The 21,961-nt window shown below is 37.2% G+C and overlaps 1 protein-coding gene across 8 annotated transcripts in view; it reads left to right on the top strand.

The window, feature by feature from the left end:
• Window positions 1-20,819, top strand: part of PUM2 (pumilio RNA binding family member 2) — a 72,392-nt gene extending 51,573 nt beyond the window's left edge. For 4 of the 8 annotated variants that reach the window (XM_071548292.1, XM_071548291.1, XM_071548287.1 and 1 more), the window contains 9 exons: window positions 2,558-2,794; window positions 9,213-9,480; window positions 10,031-10,160; window positions 12,091-12,225; window positions 12,480-12,617; window positions 14,235-14,360; window positions 15,196-15,317; window positions 16,595-16,787; window positions 17,864-20,819. In XM_071548292.1, coding sequence (XP_071404393.1) covers window positions 2,558-2,794; window positions 9,213-9,480; window positions 10,031-10,160; window positions 12,091-12,225; window positions 12,480-12,617; window positions 14,235-14,360; window positions 15,196-15,317; window positions 16,595-16,787; window positions 17,864-17,995 — 1,481 coding nt within the window. In that variant the 3' untranslated portion in view covers window positions 17,996-20,819. The remainder of the gene's footprint in view (window positions 1-2,557; window positions 2,795-9,212; window positions 9,481-10,030; window positions 10,161-12,090; window positions 12,226-12,479; window positions 12,618-14,234; window positions 14,361-15,195; window positions 15,318-16,594; window positions 16,788-17,863) is intronic. The other 4 variants (XM_071548289.1, XM_071548290.1, XM_071548293.1 and 1 more) reach the window with 3 other exon arrangements.
• Window positions 20,820-21,961: the final 1,142 nt, after the last annotated feature.

Consider the following 21,961-nt stretch of genomic DNA (forward strand, 5'->3'; position numbering starts at 1 on the left):
TCAGCTTTTGCAGGGAGGGGAAAAAATAGCTCTGCAAAAAAATGCAAAGGTGAGCATGTTCTAGCTTGAATGACTGAACAAAGTAACAACTGGAAGCGGCAAACAATGTATAAATGGCTGTGTGTACTTACAGTCTCTGTTCTTTTATAATAAAGTTATTCATACTCCATTTTAAAGGTTTAGGTACTTGATCATAAGTTACTGCAGCTTAACAGGTACCCAAGAATTAGATCAACCATGGCAGCTTTCCAAATGCCTTCTCATGGCTTTTAACAACTGTAAAGTAATTGCATTAACTGAGACAGGGACGAAGGGGACTAAGCTAATGCAGATGATCTGCTGGGTTTTATGAGCCTGGCCTGTATGTGTGAATATGCAGCTCAGCTGCATTTGGTGACTTGGTAAGCTGCAGTAATTTAGCTGAGTAGGAAACCCTGAAAGATGGAAAAATGACAATCCATCATGTAGCATTGTCTTAACATATACATGGTTCACTGAGCCAGAACCTGTAGAGCTGGTCTCAAAGCTTGAGTTGTCTTTCGACTGTTGCCTTAATTTGCTCTTCTAATTTCTTATTGTCAGTTTCCTTGCCTAGTCAGTCCAGTATCTTTTCCTTCTGGCTTCTCCTCTAGTATGTCTTCCTTCCCAGTTTCCAGGCAACATTTATCTCCTGCTTCCCCCCTTCCCCTCCTAAATATGTTTCTGTTTCTACTCGTCCTGTGTGATGTTCCCATCATCAGCTTATTATTCCAGTCTTTTTGCTCCACAGTCACATACACCTTCTACAGCCTAACTTTTCTTCAGATCTGCTTTCTTCTCATCCTCAGTCCCGCTGAAAGTGCTTGCCGGTTTTTCTTGCAGTCTCCTTGTTGGCTCCTTTGTCTGACGTTTCTCTTCTCCTTCTGGTTTCCTTTTTTCTCTTTCCCCTCTCCCTAGTCTATTTTTTGTGTTTGGCTTTTGTCTTCTCTGCACTTGAAATAGAAAATATCCTTTCCACATTGCCTGATGGGCCTTCCCAACACAAGGTGGAATCTTGGACAGCAGTTTCAGAGTCCATTTTTGACATGGCACACAGAAGTCTAGAACTTCAAATGCAGGGAAAACCTTTATCAGCCATCTCAGAAGTGCTGTGTATGGTCAGACGTTTTCAGCAATGAGGCTGTAGCAGATCTGTACTTAACTAAGATGAACTGTGATTTTGCCAAGATTTTTAGTTCAGTCAAAGAGTGTGAAAATAAAGGTCTCCTGTTGCTGACTCATTTGGTCTGAGTACATGAAAGCATCAACTTCTCACATAGGTAGCTGGATTATTTTGGTAGGGATAAAGCACTTTATCATTCACAATATTTCTGAAATGACAGTGTTTGGACAGAAAATCGCAGAAAAAAATTTTCCAAGCATGTACCTGCCATGAAAAATATTAGCCAAGTTGCTAATGTTATGAGAAAATAAATCAGTTTCTTAAAATGGGAAGTATCAGGCGACCTTTATATTGGACCATGCTGCCAACTTTAGTAGGAAGGTACTTGAAAGGGGTAAAGATTATGGAAGTATAAATTCTGACCTTTCCTTTACAAGTTGAACTTAAAATCAATTTTCCAAATTCAGCTTAAGAAACATATTTGTTATTAAAATATCCATAATCTTGGTTTTGTTCATGAGTTCATTTGTTCAATGTTCCAGTATTTAAAATGGGCACACTAGTTTAATGTTTCACTAGTATGCAGCAGCTGCTAGAATTTGACATTTCTAAAAACTTTTTATTGTTCTCCTAATTTGTCCTAGACTGTTCATCGCCCTGCTGAATGATGCTGTGCAGCATAACCAGTCCTTCACTAATACACTGTTATCCAAAGTCTCTAGTCTAATTTGACTTTCAGAAGTACTGAAAGCAGTAAAGTCACGTTTTTAATTTCTCACCTTAATTTTCCTGTCTCTGCTCTGCTTGTCATCTTCTTCTTAGCCTACTCCCTCTTTATAGTATCTTTGCAAAACACTTCTTAGAGAGCCATAATTCTCTTGGGGAATTATAAGTAGTAATTTTTTTTCTACAGGTGAGAGGTTCACAAACAAGAGGAAGTTCAGAAACAGCTGAACAGCAATATAGATCATTTTGTGAACCCTTAAACAACAACTAATTGCCTCTAGGCTTTTTCCTGAAATTAGTATCATTGCCTGACTAATTAATGGTGGAAAAAGTTCTATCAAAGAATTTAGAATCGTTCTATAAAGTGACAGTGTAAACTAATCTTACAAATTTCATATGTGTCCCAAAGCCTGAAGCCAGGCAGTTAAAACTGAGTACTGCAATGTTGCTGTGAGAAGTCGACTATGAAATGTTGAAAGACGTGGACATTGGTGAAATTACTTGCCAGTAGTGTGTTTATACCCACTTAGATTTACTTTTAAAAGCATGTTTGGTTATCACAGTGATTGTCTTTGTCGTAACGATTGCTGTAATTATTGTGATCGCATCTGTTGTTGCCCAGCTGTAGTTGGGGATAGGTTTTATTCAGTTGACACTGTGTAATTTAGGGTCTTTTTATTTCTTCTTCAGTTGGCAGTTCTGCAAGTAGTAGTGCCACAAGGAGAGATTCTCTATCTACTAGCTCTGACTTGTACAAAAGATCTAGTAGCAGCCTAGCACCCATAGGGCAGCCATTTTACAATAGTCTGGGATTTTCCTCCTCTCCAAGTCCAATAGGCATGCCTCTGCCAAGCCAAACGCCAGGACATTCACTTACGCCACCGCCATCACTTTCATCACATGGATCCTCATCCAGTTTGCATTTAGGTAAAAAAAACAAAAACAAAAAACCAAAAAAACACTTTTTGTTTGTATGTGTGTATGTATTTCTATGTGTAAAATATATGTTGCATAAGAGATGTCACATTACCTTTGCTGTTAAACAGTTTTGTAATGAAGAGGGGCCATTCCTGAAAGGTGAAGAGCATGTGCAAATGCTCATTGATTTGACAGTGGAGAGCACTCAGCTTTTGGCAGTATTGGGCCAACAACTGATTTTTCTTCCCTTGCAGAAGCCCGATAGAGAGCCCAGTAAGAATTATTGGTCCTTTTTCTATTATGCTTCCACAGTATGACAAGCAAAGGTGCATTAATTTTGTTTCTCCTTCAGTGTGTTACTTTAAGACCATTTTAAGATGATGTTGTGTTTAACAGTGAAGGGACTTTCACTAATGCCCTGTACCATGATAAAGTAGAAAAGTGAGCAGTGCTCTCAATGTAAAATGTATTGAAAGGTGATTTTTGAATCAGTCAGCCTGCTACCTCATGGCCCAGGTGCTTTGCCAGGAAGACAGTAGTTTATCACCAGGCTGGTGAAATAAAAATGGAAAAAAAAATGGCATTTGCAAAAGAAGTAGCAAAGGCATTGTCAGTGGTGGCTCTCTGTTATCAGATGTATTTTTTAAGGAATGCTGATAATAATCTCCTAGAAAATTTTCTGGCTAGTTAGATGACACGGGAGCTCAACCTTTCTTTAAAAAAAGTTAAAATAAAATAAAAAATCTAAAGAAATCCCACCACAGTCTATAGTATATTTAGAAGATAATGCCTTTAACCTGAGGTTACCTGTTAAACTGTTTCTTTTTTACTGCAATATTTGTGGTCATTTAATTTGGATACTAAAATCATACAATGAAACTGGATGTAACTGAAGATTGAGTTGCCTGTTGCTCCAGTAACTATTCAGTGCACAGCTCTGTGCTTGCAATAGGCAACCTAATCCCCTATACTTCTCTCAGTGGAACTAAAACAGGAAGAAATGTGAAAAGGTGCCTACCAGAATACACTTTAAGTGAGAAATGTGTGAGAAATGTGTAACAAGGTTAAATAATTAAAATATATTACATTTACAGTACAGTATCACCTTCACGGTTAAGTGCTGAATACCCGAAGTAAAACTGGGCAAGGGGATGTTTCAGCACGTTTTATTTTTTTTTACTTACCTTTTTTCCTTTTTCAGGTCTACAAAGTGCACCTTTGGGCTGAGACCAAGCATGGAAAGTTTCAGCCCAAATGGAGGCTTTTGAGAAAGTTCTGAACATCTGACAATGGGGTTATCATGGAAATCTTTTTCTTTCTTTCTTTTCAAAGTACTCTCACAATAGTTTTCATATTGCTGAAAACTATACTGAAATCAAATTTTGGAAGGCATTATCTAAAATTTAAAACATTCAAAGTTTTGTATTGTTTCACATTTGATAAATGTTAAAAGTCTTTTTTTCAGTTCTGAGAAAATAAGCTGTGATCAGTATAGAGGATTACCTCTATGAGCAGAAATTGTTAAATACTGACTTTGACCCATTTCAAACTGTTTGGCAGTGTGAACTAAGCCTAATAGTTTGTTAAAATCATGTACTAGATCAGTGTGTAACAGCCAGAATATACAGTTGTACTCTGAAAATTGACACAACCCTGTCCAAATGAAGTGGACCTTGATTACTGGTAAACTTTTTGCTACACTACCAAATCAATCTGAAATTTGGAAATGGAGGGCATTTGGATATTTGCTTGCAAAAAAACTGCTATAATATTTTTTGCCTTTCCTGCACCTCTACCCCGTATCATATTTCTGCAGTTACATCCAAGGTGCACCATCGCAGAGTTGAAGACATTTCTGCAGTTAATTGTCTGTCCTGTTACATTTATTCTGGTGTGTTCATCAACCCCTCTTGGAAGCATATTTTTTCTTCTCACATACGAAAAATTACAAAAAACCAAAACAAAACCAAACCAAGGTTTTCTTGCCAAGTGAGAAGTTACACCTGAAATCAAACAGGGAGCAAAAAATTATTTTGAGACGTGTATGGTTATCATGTAGTCACTTTTCAGAGTAGAACAACATTGTAAGTTCATGTCTGCATGCAGTTTCCATTGGTATTCTGATAATGCCTGTCAAATGCAGCTCTCCCTCCACCTTCAAAACTTGTCCTGCCTGCTTGTATCAACAGGTTCAGCTAAGTTTAACTCCTGTTTTAAAATGGGCATCAAACTCGGTTGCTCCTGTTTCAGCCACCAGAATCTAGAGCACAATACTGGGAAAAAAGGGTGCATGATTTTATAACCCCTTTGTCAGACACTGCTGCAATTGGTAGCTTAAAAGACCAATTTCCCTTTTACAAGAAATTAATGATATTTTACTGTTTTTATCTCTTCTCACCAACTTTTATCCAACATCCTAAAATAGGAATGTGCTAATGACTCTGTGCTAGTGTCAGTTTTCCTGTATTTGAAGGGATTTGTCAGTTGTCTGTAACTGCTTCTTTACTGTAATCAGTTGGAGCAGTAAGGTCATGAATTTGAACTACCCTTTCACTCCCAAGGATAAAGAACTGCAAGAGGAAGTGTTTTTCCTATGTCATAAGAAAATTCTTTTAGATTGGTAATGCTTACTCTAATGATACATTGCAGCATGTGTAGAGTAGAGTTTTTAAAATCTGGGCCTTTGGAGGTAATTAATTTCTGTGTTGCAAGTCAAGCTTGTTAGTATTTTGGGCTGGTATTGTTCTATTTTCAGAGGTGGTCATTGTGGGTAAGAGTAAAGACCCCTTGGCTGAGGCAGAATGGGAAGCTTGGCATGGCCTCTGCTGTTGTACCTACTCTGTAGGACTGCAGTAAACCAGGGAAATGAGCACTTGAATCAATTCCTAAAATATACACAACGTGTATGTAGAGATGTGTAATTCTGCTTTCTGGATGAAGATAAAACTTTTAGCTGAGGATGAGATGAAGCTGATTTTTTACAAATGAACAAATACTTTATAGACTGTTCCTAGAAAATACTGCTGACACTGTAAATACTGTAAACAAGTTACTGTGCAGTAAATCTGTTTTCTGTCTTTATTAGAAACAATTGAAAAAATACTTCTAAGTACTAACGGACCAATGCTATCAAAATAAATGTCCCTAGATCTAGTTCTTGATATTTTTTTCATGTTCTCCTTAACATTAAATATGCTATCCATGTTAAGGATTTAGTAATTTTACATGCTTTGTGTCCTTGCAGCTTAGTAAGGTGCTGGTTTAGGTGATCTATATCCCCTTTATATATCTCTCTGTCTTTTCTTCTCTGTGGACTAGCCACAGAGATTTAGATTCAATTAAATTGTAAAACAACTTAATATTGTTCAGTGCATTGGAAATCTTTGTTTTATGAGATCAGAAGTGATAGATAAATGATTTTGTGAAGAATGAACTGCACGCTTTGTTCCCCAAGAGTTTGAAATTATGTGGCTATACCGATGCCTAATAAGTATTTAAATTTTTCAGTGCTTTATTCAGTAGGGTGTGTTCCCCAAATAACTTAGAAGACCTAGGATGTTACCTTCCTAGTTTGGAATCAGAATCTGTAACACAAGTGTCCTGAATTCTTGAAGAGCATGGGAATGCTGTAGGCTAAGAAGGATTTGGGTAACTAGCATACAGGTTTCAGTTTTCTTTTTCTGAGCTGTTGACACTGTTTTCAGGAAGGAGACCAGGTGTCTGTAATGTCCACACAAACGCTTATGGGGGTTTTGGACTAAGAAAATGATAAATACAATATTTTAAGAAAATAGGCCATTGTACACACAAGTAAGTCTGCATGTAAGAAGTACCTATGACAATATGCTTTTATTTTGTGAGTTTTATTATTTTTCAAATCTGCAAAGTTGCCACTGAGCCATAACATTACTATAATGAGAGGTTATGTAAGAAGAAAAGCTAATTATTTATCAAATCACTCTTTTTTACAATAGTGTTGAGTGTTTTACAAGGTTAAGCTTTCTCTGTGCTTTTGAGTATGACAGGTTCTTCTAGGCACAGTGGATATTCTTTCAGCCTTCCTGTCTTATGGTCCTGCTTAATGTGATTGTCTGAAATAGTTTCACAGGTGAGACAGGAGCCTCCCAGTTGCAGCATAGTCATTCTGTAAGTCCTAAAAAGTGATGATTCCCAAATTAGACTGAAGAAAGCCTGGATAATCCTGAGTGTAAAATGTATTGTATATTACACATATATAGAATTGTTGTTAAAAGCTATCAAGTTTCTTTATTTCTGTTTTAGTTGCTGGATAAATTGTCACTTTTAATTTATACAGACATAAAGGCTTAGTTAAAAAAAAGCTGAAACAATTCCCAATTCACATGTGCAATTCAGTAACTGTGTAAGCTGATTGTGAGCATATCATCAAAACTGCCCTGTTAGTTTCTGGCACAGAATTGAGCATGTGATGAGCAGAGCAGTAGAGATGCTACAACAGGAAAGTAGCCTATAACTTCCTTTCAAATGGGCTTTGGTGCCCTCTCGTGATACTAAATAGTGTCACTGCACAGCACTTACAGGGAAGCCAGGATTGCATTCATGTGTTTACATAGTCTAGATGAGAAATAACATAATTTGAGCTGCGTAACTTTTTGTTCTTTGGAAGGTCTTTCCTAGAAGAGAAATGACTGTAGAGCATCACTTTTCATGCTGCTTCACCTGCAGAATGTTGGGTTTCTTTTTTCCTTTTGTTTGCTAGTGCCATGTTGCTGTCAGCTCTTTTCTGGAAATACTGCTTGTCAATGGAAACTAAAAATGATAGTTATAAAAATTTGATTTTCCTAGCTCTAAAGAATTAAGAGGCTTTAATTGAAAAGAAAACCTAGTGGTTTTTAAAAGGTATTGTGGGGCATAAAGTATTTACTGATCCTTATCACTGAATTTTGAAAACTAATTATAAAATAAATTCTAATTATAACAATTTTAGGGCATAATACTATGCAGTGCAATTAATGTGTTGCTTGATGTGTCTTGCACAGCACTAACATCTCAGATTCTGGTATTGCAATTTGAAAAAGATAAGTTTACCATTAATACTGGTCCACTGTAACACTGTTGTTGCCTGGCCTTATAAATACTTGGAACCCAAAGAAGGCTTGGCTGGGGCACTGTCAGCTGTTTTCTTTTTTTCTTTCTTTTTTTTTTTTAATTCAGTTTGTAATAGAGCACCATTCAAACAGCACATACTGAAATTTGTTTTAAATTCAGATACAGATTTTATTCTGTTGCCTTTGAAGGGGCTTTGGTTACTATGTCACTTTCTAGATGGGGATAAAATGCTTTCCTTTTCGAATTCATACTCATTGCTTTTAGGGAGTTTTGGGATTTGATTTTTTGTTTGTTTAGTTTGGTTTTAATAGTAGAATTGAGGTTTCTAGTTGGGAATGGTCATGGAATATTTCAGCTTGTAGTGTAGTAAGAGTATCTCCCCTCTAAAAAGTCATACAGCAGTTGGAAAAGATACTTTCTGTGGTTTTTTATGATAATTCCTGCCTGTTGTAAAGTGGAGGAGAAAGGCCTATTGTAGGAGTTCAGTGGCACGAACTGATCAGAGAGCAGCATGTGAGGAGAAGTGCTCAGGACTGAGGTGACAAGAGCTGTAGTCTGGAATTGCCAGCAAAAAAGGAGTAGGACCTAGATATAGGAAGAAAATTCAGTTCCTAAGGAAGGTTGAAGTGTAGTGAGAGTGATGAGTGTTGCAGCAAGGAAGGGACTTCATGTTTCTAAAAGGAGCTTCAGATTGATACAGCTGTGGTTGTTTAGAATTAAGTAGAGCACTCTTAGTTACCTGGTTTGAAATTTTACGTATTTAGTGCTTACAAGAGGTACCAGATTGAAGGCCTGGGATGCTGAAGTCATCAAATATCCTGCAGGACAGGTACAGCATGACAAGAGGCACCACATGTGCCTCCTCAAAAATGCCCTTAAGCACTGTCATTTGGAAAGATACCTCAGTAGGGACTGAAGGGTAGTTCAGATTTCATGGTCTATTTTGAAACAATTGGCTAACTTCAAGTCTACTAACAAGGGTATAAGCCAGTATGAGTTGTGGAGTGGAAATCTGCCCACTAAGCTTAAAGCCCACGCAATTCTAAAAGTTTCTGTAAGCCTGAGTGGGTGCTCACTTTACCTGCTTTGATACATTTTTCTAATGACATTTCTTTTCCTGGTGCCCTTCACAAAAAATAAAAATGAGGAGGAGAATGGTTTTATTTATTGGAAGATAAAACTATCTAACTCCTCCAACCATAATGAGGTAAATACAAACAACAAGACAGCACTGTTGTTTTCTCTGGCTCAAAGGTGTATCCGTAGTTCTAGTACACTTGCTGGTTTGCTGTTGCTTATTTTCCTCACGACCTTTACTGACAGAACTGCTTCCTTGTAGGAGGACTGACAAATGGTAGTGGTCGCTATATTTCTGCAGCACCCGGAGCCGAAGCAAAGTATCGCAGTGCAGCAAGTACCTCCAGTCTTTTTAGCTCCACCAGTCAGCTCTTCCCTCCTTCGCGCCTCCGTTACAGTAGGTCTGACATTATGCCTTCTGGACGTAGCCGATTACTGGAAGATTTCAGAAACAACCGTTTCCCTAATCTTCAGCTAAGGGACCTTGTTGGACACATTGTTGAATTTTCCCAAGACCAGCATGGTTCTAGGTAATTATTATATTATAGTTAATGGCTTAATAATATTTTACTGCTTTGATACTGTTTTATTAACATCAAACACTTGAATGAGTTGCTAGTCATCTTAATTCAAAGCGTGCCATTAATTGGAGCGTGTGCTCTTAGGCTGACCCTTTTCTTCTGTGGGAAATTTCATTATAAAAGTAGTATTAATTTAGCTGCCTCTAGAAGTTCTCAGTGTTAGAAAGCTTCATAACCAGACTTGTAAACTCTAGTATTTAGGTATCAAAAAGGTGTTGATTAAGAAAACAAAGTATGTGGCATCTGGAATGTAAAACTATTTTTCGTCAGTACATCATCAGGTACTTAGTTTATTGTTATTCTTTTCATCTTTAATCCCTTTCAAATGAAAGTTTTTAAGTCTTAATTTTACTAAAATGTATCCTTTTATACGCAGAGGCACTACTTTCATTTTAATAAATTTTATAAATGTTGAATGCTTTCTTTAGAGTCTTGAGGTGTCTCATTGAAACAGTGTTTGAGAGGTTTTCTTTTGTTGTACTGTTTTTTGCATTTTTAGATTTATACAGCAAAAGCTGGAGCGAGCTACTCCAGCTGAGCGCCAGATGGTATTTAATGAGATCCTGCAAGCAGCATATCAACTGATGACTGATGTGTTTGGAAACTATGTAATACAAAAGTTCTTTGAGGTAAGCATAGCACTAAGTGTATGGATCAAAATGCAAACAAAATGCCCTAAATCTAGTTAAATTTAGCTGGTAGCAGAATTCTGCTGGACTTCCACAGAACCAAAGTATGTAACACCACACATGCTTTTCTGTTCTGTATCCCCTGCTTTTTGTCACAATAGGCAGTTTCTCTTTACACAGGAGGTGCATGTGTTGGTGAACATTGTTGAAAGCACAGGCTGCACACTCAGGCTTTGCAAGCCTGTTAGCAGAACTTACAGAGACCTTCAGCAGATGAAAGGGAACATAAATATTTGAAAGATCCTTTTTATTGGTTACTGCATCATGGTATAGAACTTGTCTGGAAAATGCTCTTGCACTCAAAATAAACAGCTGTTGAGCTTCATCTGGTCCTGTATATGAAGAAACTCACATAAAATGTGTTGAGGCGGAAGAATTTTGAGTAAGGGATGTCAAAATATACATCCAGTATTACAATAAATAATATTTAAAACAGCTTTGTTTTCTGTTAAAAACTGTGGTAAGAAAAAAAAAGGTCTATGAAAGAGTTATGAGATTTGGCTCACACAGAGAAGACAAAGCAATACCTGTGTCCTGGAAAAAGTTATATGTGGGAAAGGTATCTTGCATAGTATTCTGTAAATCAAAGATCATAGCAAAGTGTCTTGGTGGATAAAAAGTGAAGCTGGAAAATGTCCACTAAGATAGTTACTGTAAACAAGAATGTAGTTTTTAATGAGTAGTCTGTGGAACAATGTGCTCACTCTTTTTACATTTTTTTTCTTTTACAAATCAAAGTATCTTCTAAAAAGCATCACTGATATATGGTAAGATCCTAATCTCTCTCAAAGGTCATCAGTTACTGTTTTTTTCCATACTATTAGGTTGGATGGATACATAGATAATTATTGTCAATTGAGTGTTTTCATCTTTATTCTGCAGAACATTTCTCAAGAAAAAAGTACACTTGGCCTTACATTTAGAAAGGGACCTTAGTTCACTGCTTAAGTAGGTGGGTGAATGTGGTTGAGCTTTCTTCAGAGTTCACTACAGGTGTGCAGTTCTCAGCAATGCTGCATGAATTCTGCTGGTGCCACCAGCTGATTGTCCAGGTCCTCACTTCTGTGTCCTCTCTTGCACTGTGACAACTGAGTAGCTTGTGTGGTGATCTGGGAACAGGGTTACGTGTATCAGTTATGAAGCTTGACTTCTACTCTGCTCAACATGGAGCAGCACAGAAATTGTAGTAGCGCCGTGAACAGGATAATACAGATAGGAATCAGCTACTGGTGAAAAACATTGCTTGAATCATGCTCTTAGCACAGCCATGGTATAAAATCATTTTGATTTGCTCTACAAAGCCCAAGTATTCCTAGATTTCCCAGAGTGCCCATGGTAAGATTGATTGTTCAAGAATGACATGAAGTTACCAAGAAGCTACTCCAGGGGTTGAAATACCTCCCCTCACTCCCCCATCCTCTCCTGTTATTATATACATATACTGTAAGCTTGTTTATTATGCAAGATGTGAGGTACACTGACCAGTACAAGTTTGAGATACCAGAGAAAATCTGATTTGGATTCCTACATTATAGTGACCTGTAATCAATTTGTCTGGTATAATTTGTCTGAGTAAGTGGTTTATTCTATTTAAGTATTCCTACAGAGAGACAAGTATCAACTATTTTGATTTCTTCTGTTGTCTTTCAAGGTTATGCATTTGATGGCAGGTATGTGACTGGATGTCAAATATTAGAAAATGTTTCATTTAGCAAAGAAAAGATTCTGGTAAATATACTCTACAAAAATACAAAGTGAAAAATCATTCAAGTATTACAATCAAAATTGTGTTAGTCATGTAGTGCATTGTCTGACATGTAAATTCCAACATGCTTCTTCATTTGTTAACTGCATATTTATTTTCTTTTAGTTTGGAAGCCTGGATCAAAAGTTAGCCCTGGCAACGCGCATTCGTGGTCATGTTCTGCCATTAGCCCTCCAGATGTACGGCTGTCGAGTCATTCAGAAAGCACTCGAGTCAATCTCTCCTGACCAGCAGGTAATTGTAAGTTAGAGCAATACTTTTTTTATTTTATCTTTTTTATTGTATCTGTCTTTTTACTTGCTTAAATTATTGATTATTCCCTTCATCATGAAATGCACTAGGCACTAAAGTTGTTGTTTAAATGAAAATCCCGAGGCACACAATTCAGACCAGTGAATATGAAGGCTGGAGTTGGGATGAAATGAAATTTTTCCTCCTTTGAGAGGGAGAAAAAAAATCATTGTAAAGACACAGATAATCTTTTTTTTTTCCAGAATGAAATGGTGAAAGAGCTGGATGGCCATGTTCTGAAATGCGTGAAAGATCAAAATGGAAACCATGTTGTACAAAAATGTATTGAGTGTGTTCAGCCACAGTCTCTCCAGTTCATCATTGATGCATTCAAAGGACAGGTAGTGTCAACGGTTCATTTCCTTTTGTGTAGGTTGCTTTGCAGGTCCTTGTCATCATTTGCATACACAAGATAGTGTTTGGCACTTTACAGTCACCTTGCTTTGAGTAGGATGAAAATAGGTATGGTAAAATGGAAAATCTATTGAAGAGACAGTTAACATGCTGTAAAAAGATGAATCTGTTGGAGACGAGGCTTTATAATTACCTGTTTAGATGAATTATAAATACCCCCAGTGGATGTAAAACAAATATATATGGGATTTGGTGATTTGCCAAGTTTTGTGTTTTGAGATCACACCATTTCAGATTTTCTTCATAACTTTTGAGAGTGCCATTTTTGATACAATAATAATGTGCTCTCTAGCATATATTTTTCATTAAAAATTCTGTTCTCTGCTTTTGTTGCTTATGTTGCCATATGTGTCTTTCAGTCCTTTCCAATTAATATCAATTGTTGAGGAAATACTGTGATGAAATACACTAATCTGTTCCCTACATATTGGCTGGTGTTGAGTGAAACGGGGGTGTCATTTGTTTACTTAAGGTTGGGATTTTTGTTTTATTTCCAACAAAAGTTATTAATACAACATCGTTACTGTGCTACAGGCTAATGATTATGCTGCAGCTAAATACCATTTTAATACTGAGACAAGCATGTGCTTTCATCGTCTTGAGAAGAATCGTAAAATCTTACTAACTTGGCTGTATAACTGAATTTTCCTTTAATGAATGACCAAATATATTTCCTAATAAAAACTACAATGTCTTTCATATTTTACACAACAGCAATACCTGAATTGCTGTGGTACAGAGTAGTAAATTGCAGACCAAGGTTTCTAGGGTCGGGTCTTTTTATATGAAAAAACTGTGTGAGCTACATGAGATGCAGTTTCTACACTGTAAATGGAACTTGTTGACTGAACTGTGACTACGTTTACTGAACATTCATCCTCAGATCCAGTAATTATATATAGACTGTATTAGCGAGTATGAAAGTGGCAAATGAAAAATGCCACACTTTAGTCATGTCACCTAACAATATGTATTCTTTTCACCTGCCTGCATTGTTTGGGTTTGTGTCTAATTAGACAAGTGTCTGTGTTCAGTCCTGACCAACACTTAAATCTTCTGAATTAATCCCCAGAACACAAACCTGGCTTCTGGGGAGGCAAGCAAAAGGAATAAGCAAGAATTTGGCTTTATGCTTTCAATAGTCATTTACAAATTTTGTATCTATAACAAGGGAGCCTGTTGTGTATGGTGGAGCATGAAATTGTTGAAAATCAGCCGCTATAATTGAACTCCCCTTTAAAAATGCCCAAATCTTAAAATTTGAAAATGAAGTACAAAGATAAAAGGAAAGCTTGAAAGTTAACAGCACTTAACTAAGGGTCACACTTCCAGGCTTTCCTTTGTAGCTGCATAGGCTTGAAACACTGTAATGAACACTTGGGTTCTTTTTCATCTTTTCCTGACTCTGACTGGAGATGGAATTCTGGTCTTGAGAGGCAAAACTTTTTTTAATGGAAGTAGTTGACATGTTCAATTCCATTTTGAATGGCATAATATCTGTGAACTTCAGGTGGCTTAACTTGAGTTTACAATCCTATTTCAAGGTATTTGTACTTTCAACTCATCCATATGGGTGTAGAGTAATTCAGCGTATTCTGGAGCACTGCACTGCTGAGCAGACTCTGCCAATCTTAGAAGAACTGCATCAACACACAGAACAGTTAGTGCAGGTTAGTGCATGTGTATTCATTTTTTAATGCATCTTAGAGCTTTTTGTTGTTATCATAATTTATTTCTATGTTCTATTTTAAGAAATAGTCTAAATGCATTTGCCTCTTTTTAGTTTTGTAGAGATTGATTCTTTGTTTTTCTTTCCTTCCATAGTTTTAATGAAAATGAATTTTGAAGTTGGGAGGCAAAGAAGATATAAATAACCTTTTTCTTGCACTTTTGACTGTAGCTTCAAATATACATTGTAAATGCACAGAATTAGTATATTTTTTGTTGCAAATATTTCCCTTTTGTAGTTTGTCTTGATTCACTCTGGTGTCCTCCATATAACTTCTAATAATGTCTAAACACAAATTTTAAAAGCATTCTTGATACTGGAAGAGTTTCTATTTTCAGTAGGAATTTTCATCCATAAAAAGGCAAGAATTGCCTTTTGCTACATATTTACAAGCAAGTTTATTTCTCAGTGGGTTCTTCTGTGTACAGGTCTCTAGTTAAAACAAGAGTGTTTTGCTGAACCAAAGTTCAGGGAGATACAACAGCTGTTAAGAAACATGATCTTAAATTTGAGGATTGTTTTTTTAAGAGGATAAAAGATACTCTAGGAAAATGTTGGTTTTACAGATTATTTACATTTTTCATGTAAAATTTGTGGTCTGTTTAGCAACCCTTGATACAGTACTTCTTGCATCACTTTTTTCCTCCAGTGTTGACATTACTGTATTTTCCTTATATCCATGCAAATAATAATTTGAAACTTTATACTCATGTACAAAAGCTGTATTTATCACTGGGTATGAACACAAAAGAAAACTGAAGTAATCTTATTTTCAGGATCAATATGGAAATTACGTTATTCAACATGTACTGGAGCACGGTCGTCCTGAAGACAAGAGTAAAATAGTTTCAGAAATAAGAGGAAAAGTTCTAGCTCTGAGTCAGCACAAATTTGCCAGGTATTGCACAGCCTTTCTATATTAAAGATTCACTAACCTTGTAAAGTTGTAGTGTTGGATTTATTTATTGTGTTACAAAAAGAATATAGTAATTCCTTTTTCCACTGTGTCACTTGCCTCATGAAATTTCATATTTTTATAGAGATGAATGGTAGTGGCATTTCTATACTAGATTTGGGGAAGGGAAAGGGCAAATGCTGTTTTGTAGCAAAACAAAAGAGACTCTGTGGGTTTATGGCATGGCTTTTGTTCACTTTGTGCAAGTGCAGGGAACAGGTTCCAAGTGAGGATCCCAGGGCCAGGTGAAAAGCTCTCCTAGAACTTGCCTGATACAACAATAAGCTGGCACTTCCTGACTATCCTTCCAGTCAAGCAATTTACAAGTATAACAAGGCTTGCCTTAAAAAGCAGTGTTTCAGTCTGACAAAGATTTTCAGCAATCAGAAGTCTCAAAGACTATTGTAGGAGTCCTGAAGTACTCTGAAATTAGAACCTAAAACACACCCTTTCATGCTTTTTGCTGAAATATGGATTATGTGCCTTTTGCTTAAGGAAAAACATAACTCAGAATTCATCCTGGATGATGTAGTGAGACCTACCTTGTAGTCAACATGAACTAGAAATGCACTGTGACATTTATGGGGGCATTTGTTTTAAAAATTGTTTGCAAACTAGCAAGTTTATCTGGCTTTTTCTTTGTCTCAATAGAACTGTTCATAATCTTCTAACTTGCTTTATTTCTAAAGCACAAACTTAGAAACAGAATGACTGTGTTATATTATAACCTTTGGTGGCCTTTCCAGCTTCTGAGATACCTGACAGGGCAGAGACTTCCTCTACAAAAGGAATATTTAACAGAATCTCTGATGTAGGTGTGCTCCTGGAAAGTGCCTTTATTCAAAAGGCAGGAAGCCTCATATCTGGCCTTCTCTGTTCTGTCTTCAAAAGGCCCACAACCAAAATAGATGTGTCTTTGTCACAACCAAAACAGCTGTACTAGAACACATCTCCAGCCTGAGGTCCAGTGTATCTACTGTAGGTGTAGTAGAAAAATCTTTCCTACAAGATAATAAATATTAGAAAGCGCCTGGTTTTTTTATATGGGTAAGGGTGTATAACCCTGTAACTTCCTCAGTCATTAGAGACTGAAGATTTGGAAATCAGGACTTCATGCATTTGCAATGTGCTTTTTACTGACTGTTCAGAAAAATTTAAAATTGCTATGGAAAAGAACTTGGCATCTTCAGTCCCCTGATAGATTTGTCTTATTTTTTCAGCAACGTGGTAGAAAAATGCGTAACTCATGCTTCTCGTGCTGAAAGAGCTTTACTGATTGATGAGGTGTGCTGCCAGAATGATGGTCCTCACAGTGCCTTATACACCATGATGAAGGACCAGTATGCCAACTATGTCGTCCAGAAGATGATTGACATGGCTGAACCTGCGCAGCGGAAGATAATAATGCACAAGGTACGTTTGTACTTAGTTGTAGGGCTTAAAAAACATTATCTATGTGAATTTTTCTGCTAGAGCACCTTTCCTTCTTGGTGTGAAACTCACTACTTCTGTCATCTAGAACTTGATATTGTATGTATGTATGTATGTATGGCCAAACTTCGCGAACGAAGATTTGGGCAGGGCTGTCCCCACGTGGCTGTGCCCTTCCAGCCTGCACAGTGGATTTTAGGTGAGGCTCAGCGTGCGCAGAACTGGCCCCACCGTTTAAGTCCTGAGGTTCATCTGCCATGGCCGAGCGAGCTTGGACAGTGCCAGTGAAGTCCTCAGGACTAGAACATACGGCACCCGGCATTTCCCAGGAGGTCTCCCATCCAAGTACTAATCCGGGGCTGACCCTGCTGAGGTTCCGAGATCTGACGGGATCGGATGTCAGGGAGGCATTTAACTGCCCCTAGAACTTGATATTATAAGCATTAAATTTAGTGGAGCTTGATAAAGCGGAATGTGTTCAGATCATTGAGCACTGACCTAAAAATGGAAATCTACAGAGAAGTTTTAAAAGTTGGATTTCGTAGCCTCTCTTTGTGCCAGCCTTTATGGGAAAATACTTTTAATATGAAAATGTATTATCTCTTGTTATTAATTTAACAGAAGAAATACAGGTTTCTCTTTTTATTTGCTAGTTGTGGGTATTAATCCACTCTGCAGTTCCCCCAGAAGAGATTCCCACACTTGCTAACATGCAGGCACATTTTCTGCTTAAGAATATCCAGACATGGAGAGAAGTGCTATTGCCATAATGGCCCTGGGCTATTTAACACAGGACCCAGGATATTCCTGTAGCTCTGCTTTCCCCAGTCACCAACAGGACTCTCACACAAAAGTACTGCCTCCCTTCTGCTGCAATGGGTACGCCAGTTGTCTGGTGAGTCCAAATCACCAATTTTACATCTTTCCAGAAACTTCCTAAATTCTGAAATACAGGCTTTTCTAGCATCTTTTTGCATAGTATTCTGAAAGTGTAGTCACCTCTACTTAAAAGTTTGGATGTTTTAAAAAAACCAACCAAAACCTGTTTGTTATTACAGATTCGACCCCACATCACAACTCTGCGTAAATATACCTATGGCAAACACATTCTGGCCAAGCTGGAAAAGTATTACCTGAAGAACAGTGCTGATCTGGGGCCAATTGGTGGACCACCAAATGGGATGCTGTAAAAGACAAAGAGAAATGAAGAAAACTTAAATTGTGAATTATCAAACCTACAACTTAACTCTAAATGTTCTGATTTTTTTAAATCTATTTATTGACTTTGTTCATCCATTTGTAAAATTTTTATTCTTGTGTATATTTTTGGGGAGTGAATTATTAAAAAAATAATATCTCCAGCCCTGATCCGGAGACCTATCAGATTGGATGGCTGGCAAAGCACAGAATGCCTGTATATGATGTAATTGTATCAAAATAGCTGTCACATATTTTGTAAATTTTTACCTTGTAAAGTCACTGAAATAGTTTTTAAAGGGAAAAAGTACAGTATTCTTTTAATACACTGGCTTGCAATCTGGTAGGTCTACCCAGCATCATAGCACAACAGATTTATAGAGTTGTATATAGAATTAATCCTTATTTTTCCCTTTTGTGTGAAGTCTTTTATACCAGATAAAAATTGATCAGCCACATAAACATTATTTAACATGTTGAAAAGTTAAGTTGTATTTTGGTGGTTCACAACATCCTATCCAAATAACAAATGGGGCACAGCAAATTAAAGTAGGGAATAACAAAACAATGGAAACTTTAAAAGATTAGCTTTCAGCGCTTGTTGTGGATACAGGTTTTTTTAAATGGTGCCCTAAGGTTTTCTCTAGCTATGTATTAAAAATAAAGTGCTGTATATACTTATATATTTAATTGTTGTACAAGGTAGAGAGATGAAAATGATGGTGGTACTTCCACTCAGTAAAGTATGTTGTTGGAAAAGGAGTGATTCAGTAAAGTACACTGTTGGAAAAGGAGTGAACCCTGTATTAACTTTACAGTCAATTTTACAAGCAGGAAAAGTAGAGATTTGTATTTTTTTATTTTGCATAGAGAATTGTAAGGATTTGAAAGTGTTGAGCATTTATTTTGCTTTCTCACTGTAGATGCGAAAAATAGGTAATGATGAGGAGAAAAGGGGCCACTGAAAAGTAAACTTGATAGCTCAACATTTAAGCATGATTGATTAAATATTCAGATAGCTTTTTGCTTCCTATAAATATATGCATTGTATACGTGTAGTTAATAGGTGTAAGTTTACAGTTTGAAAACAAATCTCTTGTTTCGATGTTTATTACAAAGCCTTGCTAATTTAGTAGTGATGCTTACCTTGGTTGTACAGATGTACATTTGTAAACCTTCATGCTGTAAATGTAATTTGTTTTACCCCTTTTTGGGACAAAAATTTGCATTTTAGTGTATATTCATATCCCCATTCCCTTCTTTCCCCCTGGCATATAGTGTTGTATAATGTAAATTTATTTCAGCAAATCAAGAGTGATTTTTTTAAAATTCTATCTTTATATGGTTTCAAAAATACGAACTGGCTTTCTTTTTATCTATTGTGAGAAACATTATGTTTTGTTTATAACATAGCTGTTGATTCTGTTCATATGGACACTTTAGGAAATCAATCTGTTCAAATTTTAAATTGGGGTAAATAAGCATAGTAAGAAGTGGACTGAAATATTTGGTTATCACAGAAACCAATGCTTCTTCCATCTTAATAAATGTGGCATGATTTTTTTGTACAGAAGAGTACTGTATTTTTGAATAGCCTTCTCCCAGCGTAAAGCAAATATGTATGATACTGTCAATTTTTTTCTCTGGACATATGACATTGTAACAGTAACATAAAGATGATGTACATTTACAAGCGGCCTTATGTACATTTCCCAATGATCTTTTTAAGGCAGAATTGTGACCATATGTGTATAATTAAAATCCTTTTTAATCCTTTGCCTATGGAAATATTTTGGAAAAAGCTTACTTTGTATATTCAGTTTCTGAAAGATAAAGAAAGTGCTTTGTATGTTGTTGAAGTAAGTATTTTGTGTAAAACGTTGGATGGCTTAACCTAAAGTTTTGATCAGCGTGATAGTTTGGAAACAATGTCTTGAGCATTGACCAGATAACAGGCTATTACAGTAGGGGTGTGATCACGAGGAAAGAAAATGGCAGTGGTATAAACTTGTATAAGGATTTCTGTCGTGTTACTGTTGAAACCAGGTTTACATAACTGTTACTAAAGCATACATCTGAGGCGCTGCTTGTCTAATGGTAGCGTTAACTCATTAACAGGCAAATGGGAAAGCTTGTCCTGGCCTGCTTCCAGTGCCTGCATGAAATGATGTAGTAGGCCTCGTTATTTTAAGTAAGCACAATTCTAATTGCCAAGTAGTTTTTGCATGGCAGTTCACAAAATTCCTCTCCAGAAGTACAAGCCCCGTCATTTAAGCCAGAGCTTTCCCACAGTCACCCAAAGGATGACTTCTGAGCCACTTCCTTGGACACATCAATTCTCGGTGACTATCTGTACCCTGTGTAGCTGTGCCGTGTGTTGTAATCCACAGAGCTGACATTCCTTCAACATGTAAGACAGTACGTCAGGCTTTCGGGGATGTCCAGGCAGAAACTGATAATGTCCCAGTACTTTGTCCCTGTAGCACTCATGCCATGGTTGAATTTAAACAGTCCTGTAACTGTCATCCTTGGTGCTTTCAGTATCTTGAACATAATCTTCCACTTGCTCTCCTAAGATAATTTGTGCAGAAATTCTGTCCAAGAACATGAAAATCACTGGGTTTCCTTTCAACTATTTTAGGCTTTGGGTAGAACCACTAGACTTTTTGCTCAAGTATTGCTTTTTGATATAGATTGTTTATGGACCAGTTTGATTAGGTTTGACTCCAGGTGGCTCGTATTGAATAATGTAATGTTCACATGTATATACTGTAAAAATCAAAATGAAAATGTGTGAATAACACTGTGTGAAATACATCTGGTCTTGTGTTTTTTCCTGTAGGAAACCAGCCGTATTCTCAGTTACATGACTTGTCTGTGTATGTGGAGCTCAGTTTTGGGAAGGTACTCTCTTCTAGTGATCTCATGGGAATTGGGCAATTATTGAAGAACCCTGGATTAGATCATTAAATCTCCAGAGGGCAGTTTTGAGCAGCTAAACCTTCCTATCATCGTAAAAATATCTTTACTGGCTACGGTTTCTTCATACATTCCTGGATCCAGAATGAGTTCTGGAGCATTTCAGAGGATTAGCTTTCAAATAAGAGAGATTGTTAGCTCTCTACAGCATCCCTGGATCCACACTCATTTCTGTTAACTGCCCAGGATTTTTCAAATGACAGAGATTATTAGCTCTGTCTGCTATGCTTGAATCCACACTCACTTCAAAGGACCATTTTTAGCTTAAGGTGTGGAGCAAAGCAGTCTTAACTGCAGAAGAAGTGAGCCTGCCCTCTGGTGTTAAATAAGTCACATGTGCACATAATGCTTTTGCCCCCTTCCCAGACTTTTCCATCAGAGCATGGGGAAGATTGAGGGTTTGGGATCATAATGCCTAGATGTTTTAGAGTGCTGAGGCAAATTCGGAAACCACTCTTCTCCACACTGATTTAAGGAACAGGCATTTGGAGATGCTCATGACTCACCACTGCATAACAGCATTGCAATGGAGCTGCTCTGTCAATTAGTTTTGTTCCATGAGAATGCATGAGAATGATGCTCAACGTACCAGTAACTAGGAAAGTGGGTGACTGTGAGGTGACAGCAACTTGTCATTCAGGGAAGTAAAACTGAGAGAATGACTGCAAAAGCATTTTAAGATCTGGTGACTGGTCATTAATGTTGCAGATTGGATGCAAGTCATGCACCCGGGGAGCTGTCCTAGCCCACAGTGGAGTAGCAGCACCTGTCAGTTCAGGGGTTCACATTGTACCAAGCTACTGGTACCACTTGCAATGACCCCCGAGGTCTCATTAGTGTGTGGGCAACACTGATGTGATGAGCTACGGGCAATGCTTTGCTCTGCACAAAATGTTTCAGAAACAGGCACTACCTGTGCCCAAAGGTTGTGTATTCAAGCACGTCTTGGCTTGGAAATGCGGAAGCTTGGTTTCTATCAG

Source organism: Pithys albifrons, chromosome 2 (assembly GCF_047495875.1).
Source record: "Pithys albifrons albifrons isolate INPA30051 chromosome 2, PitAlb_v1, whole genome shotgun sequence".
In the NCBI taxonomy this organism is placed as follows: Eukaryota; Metazoa; Chordata; class Aves; order Passeriformes; family Thamnophilidae; genus Pithys; species Pithys albifrons.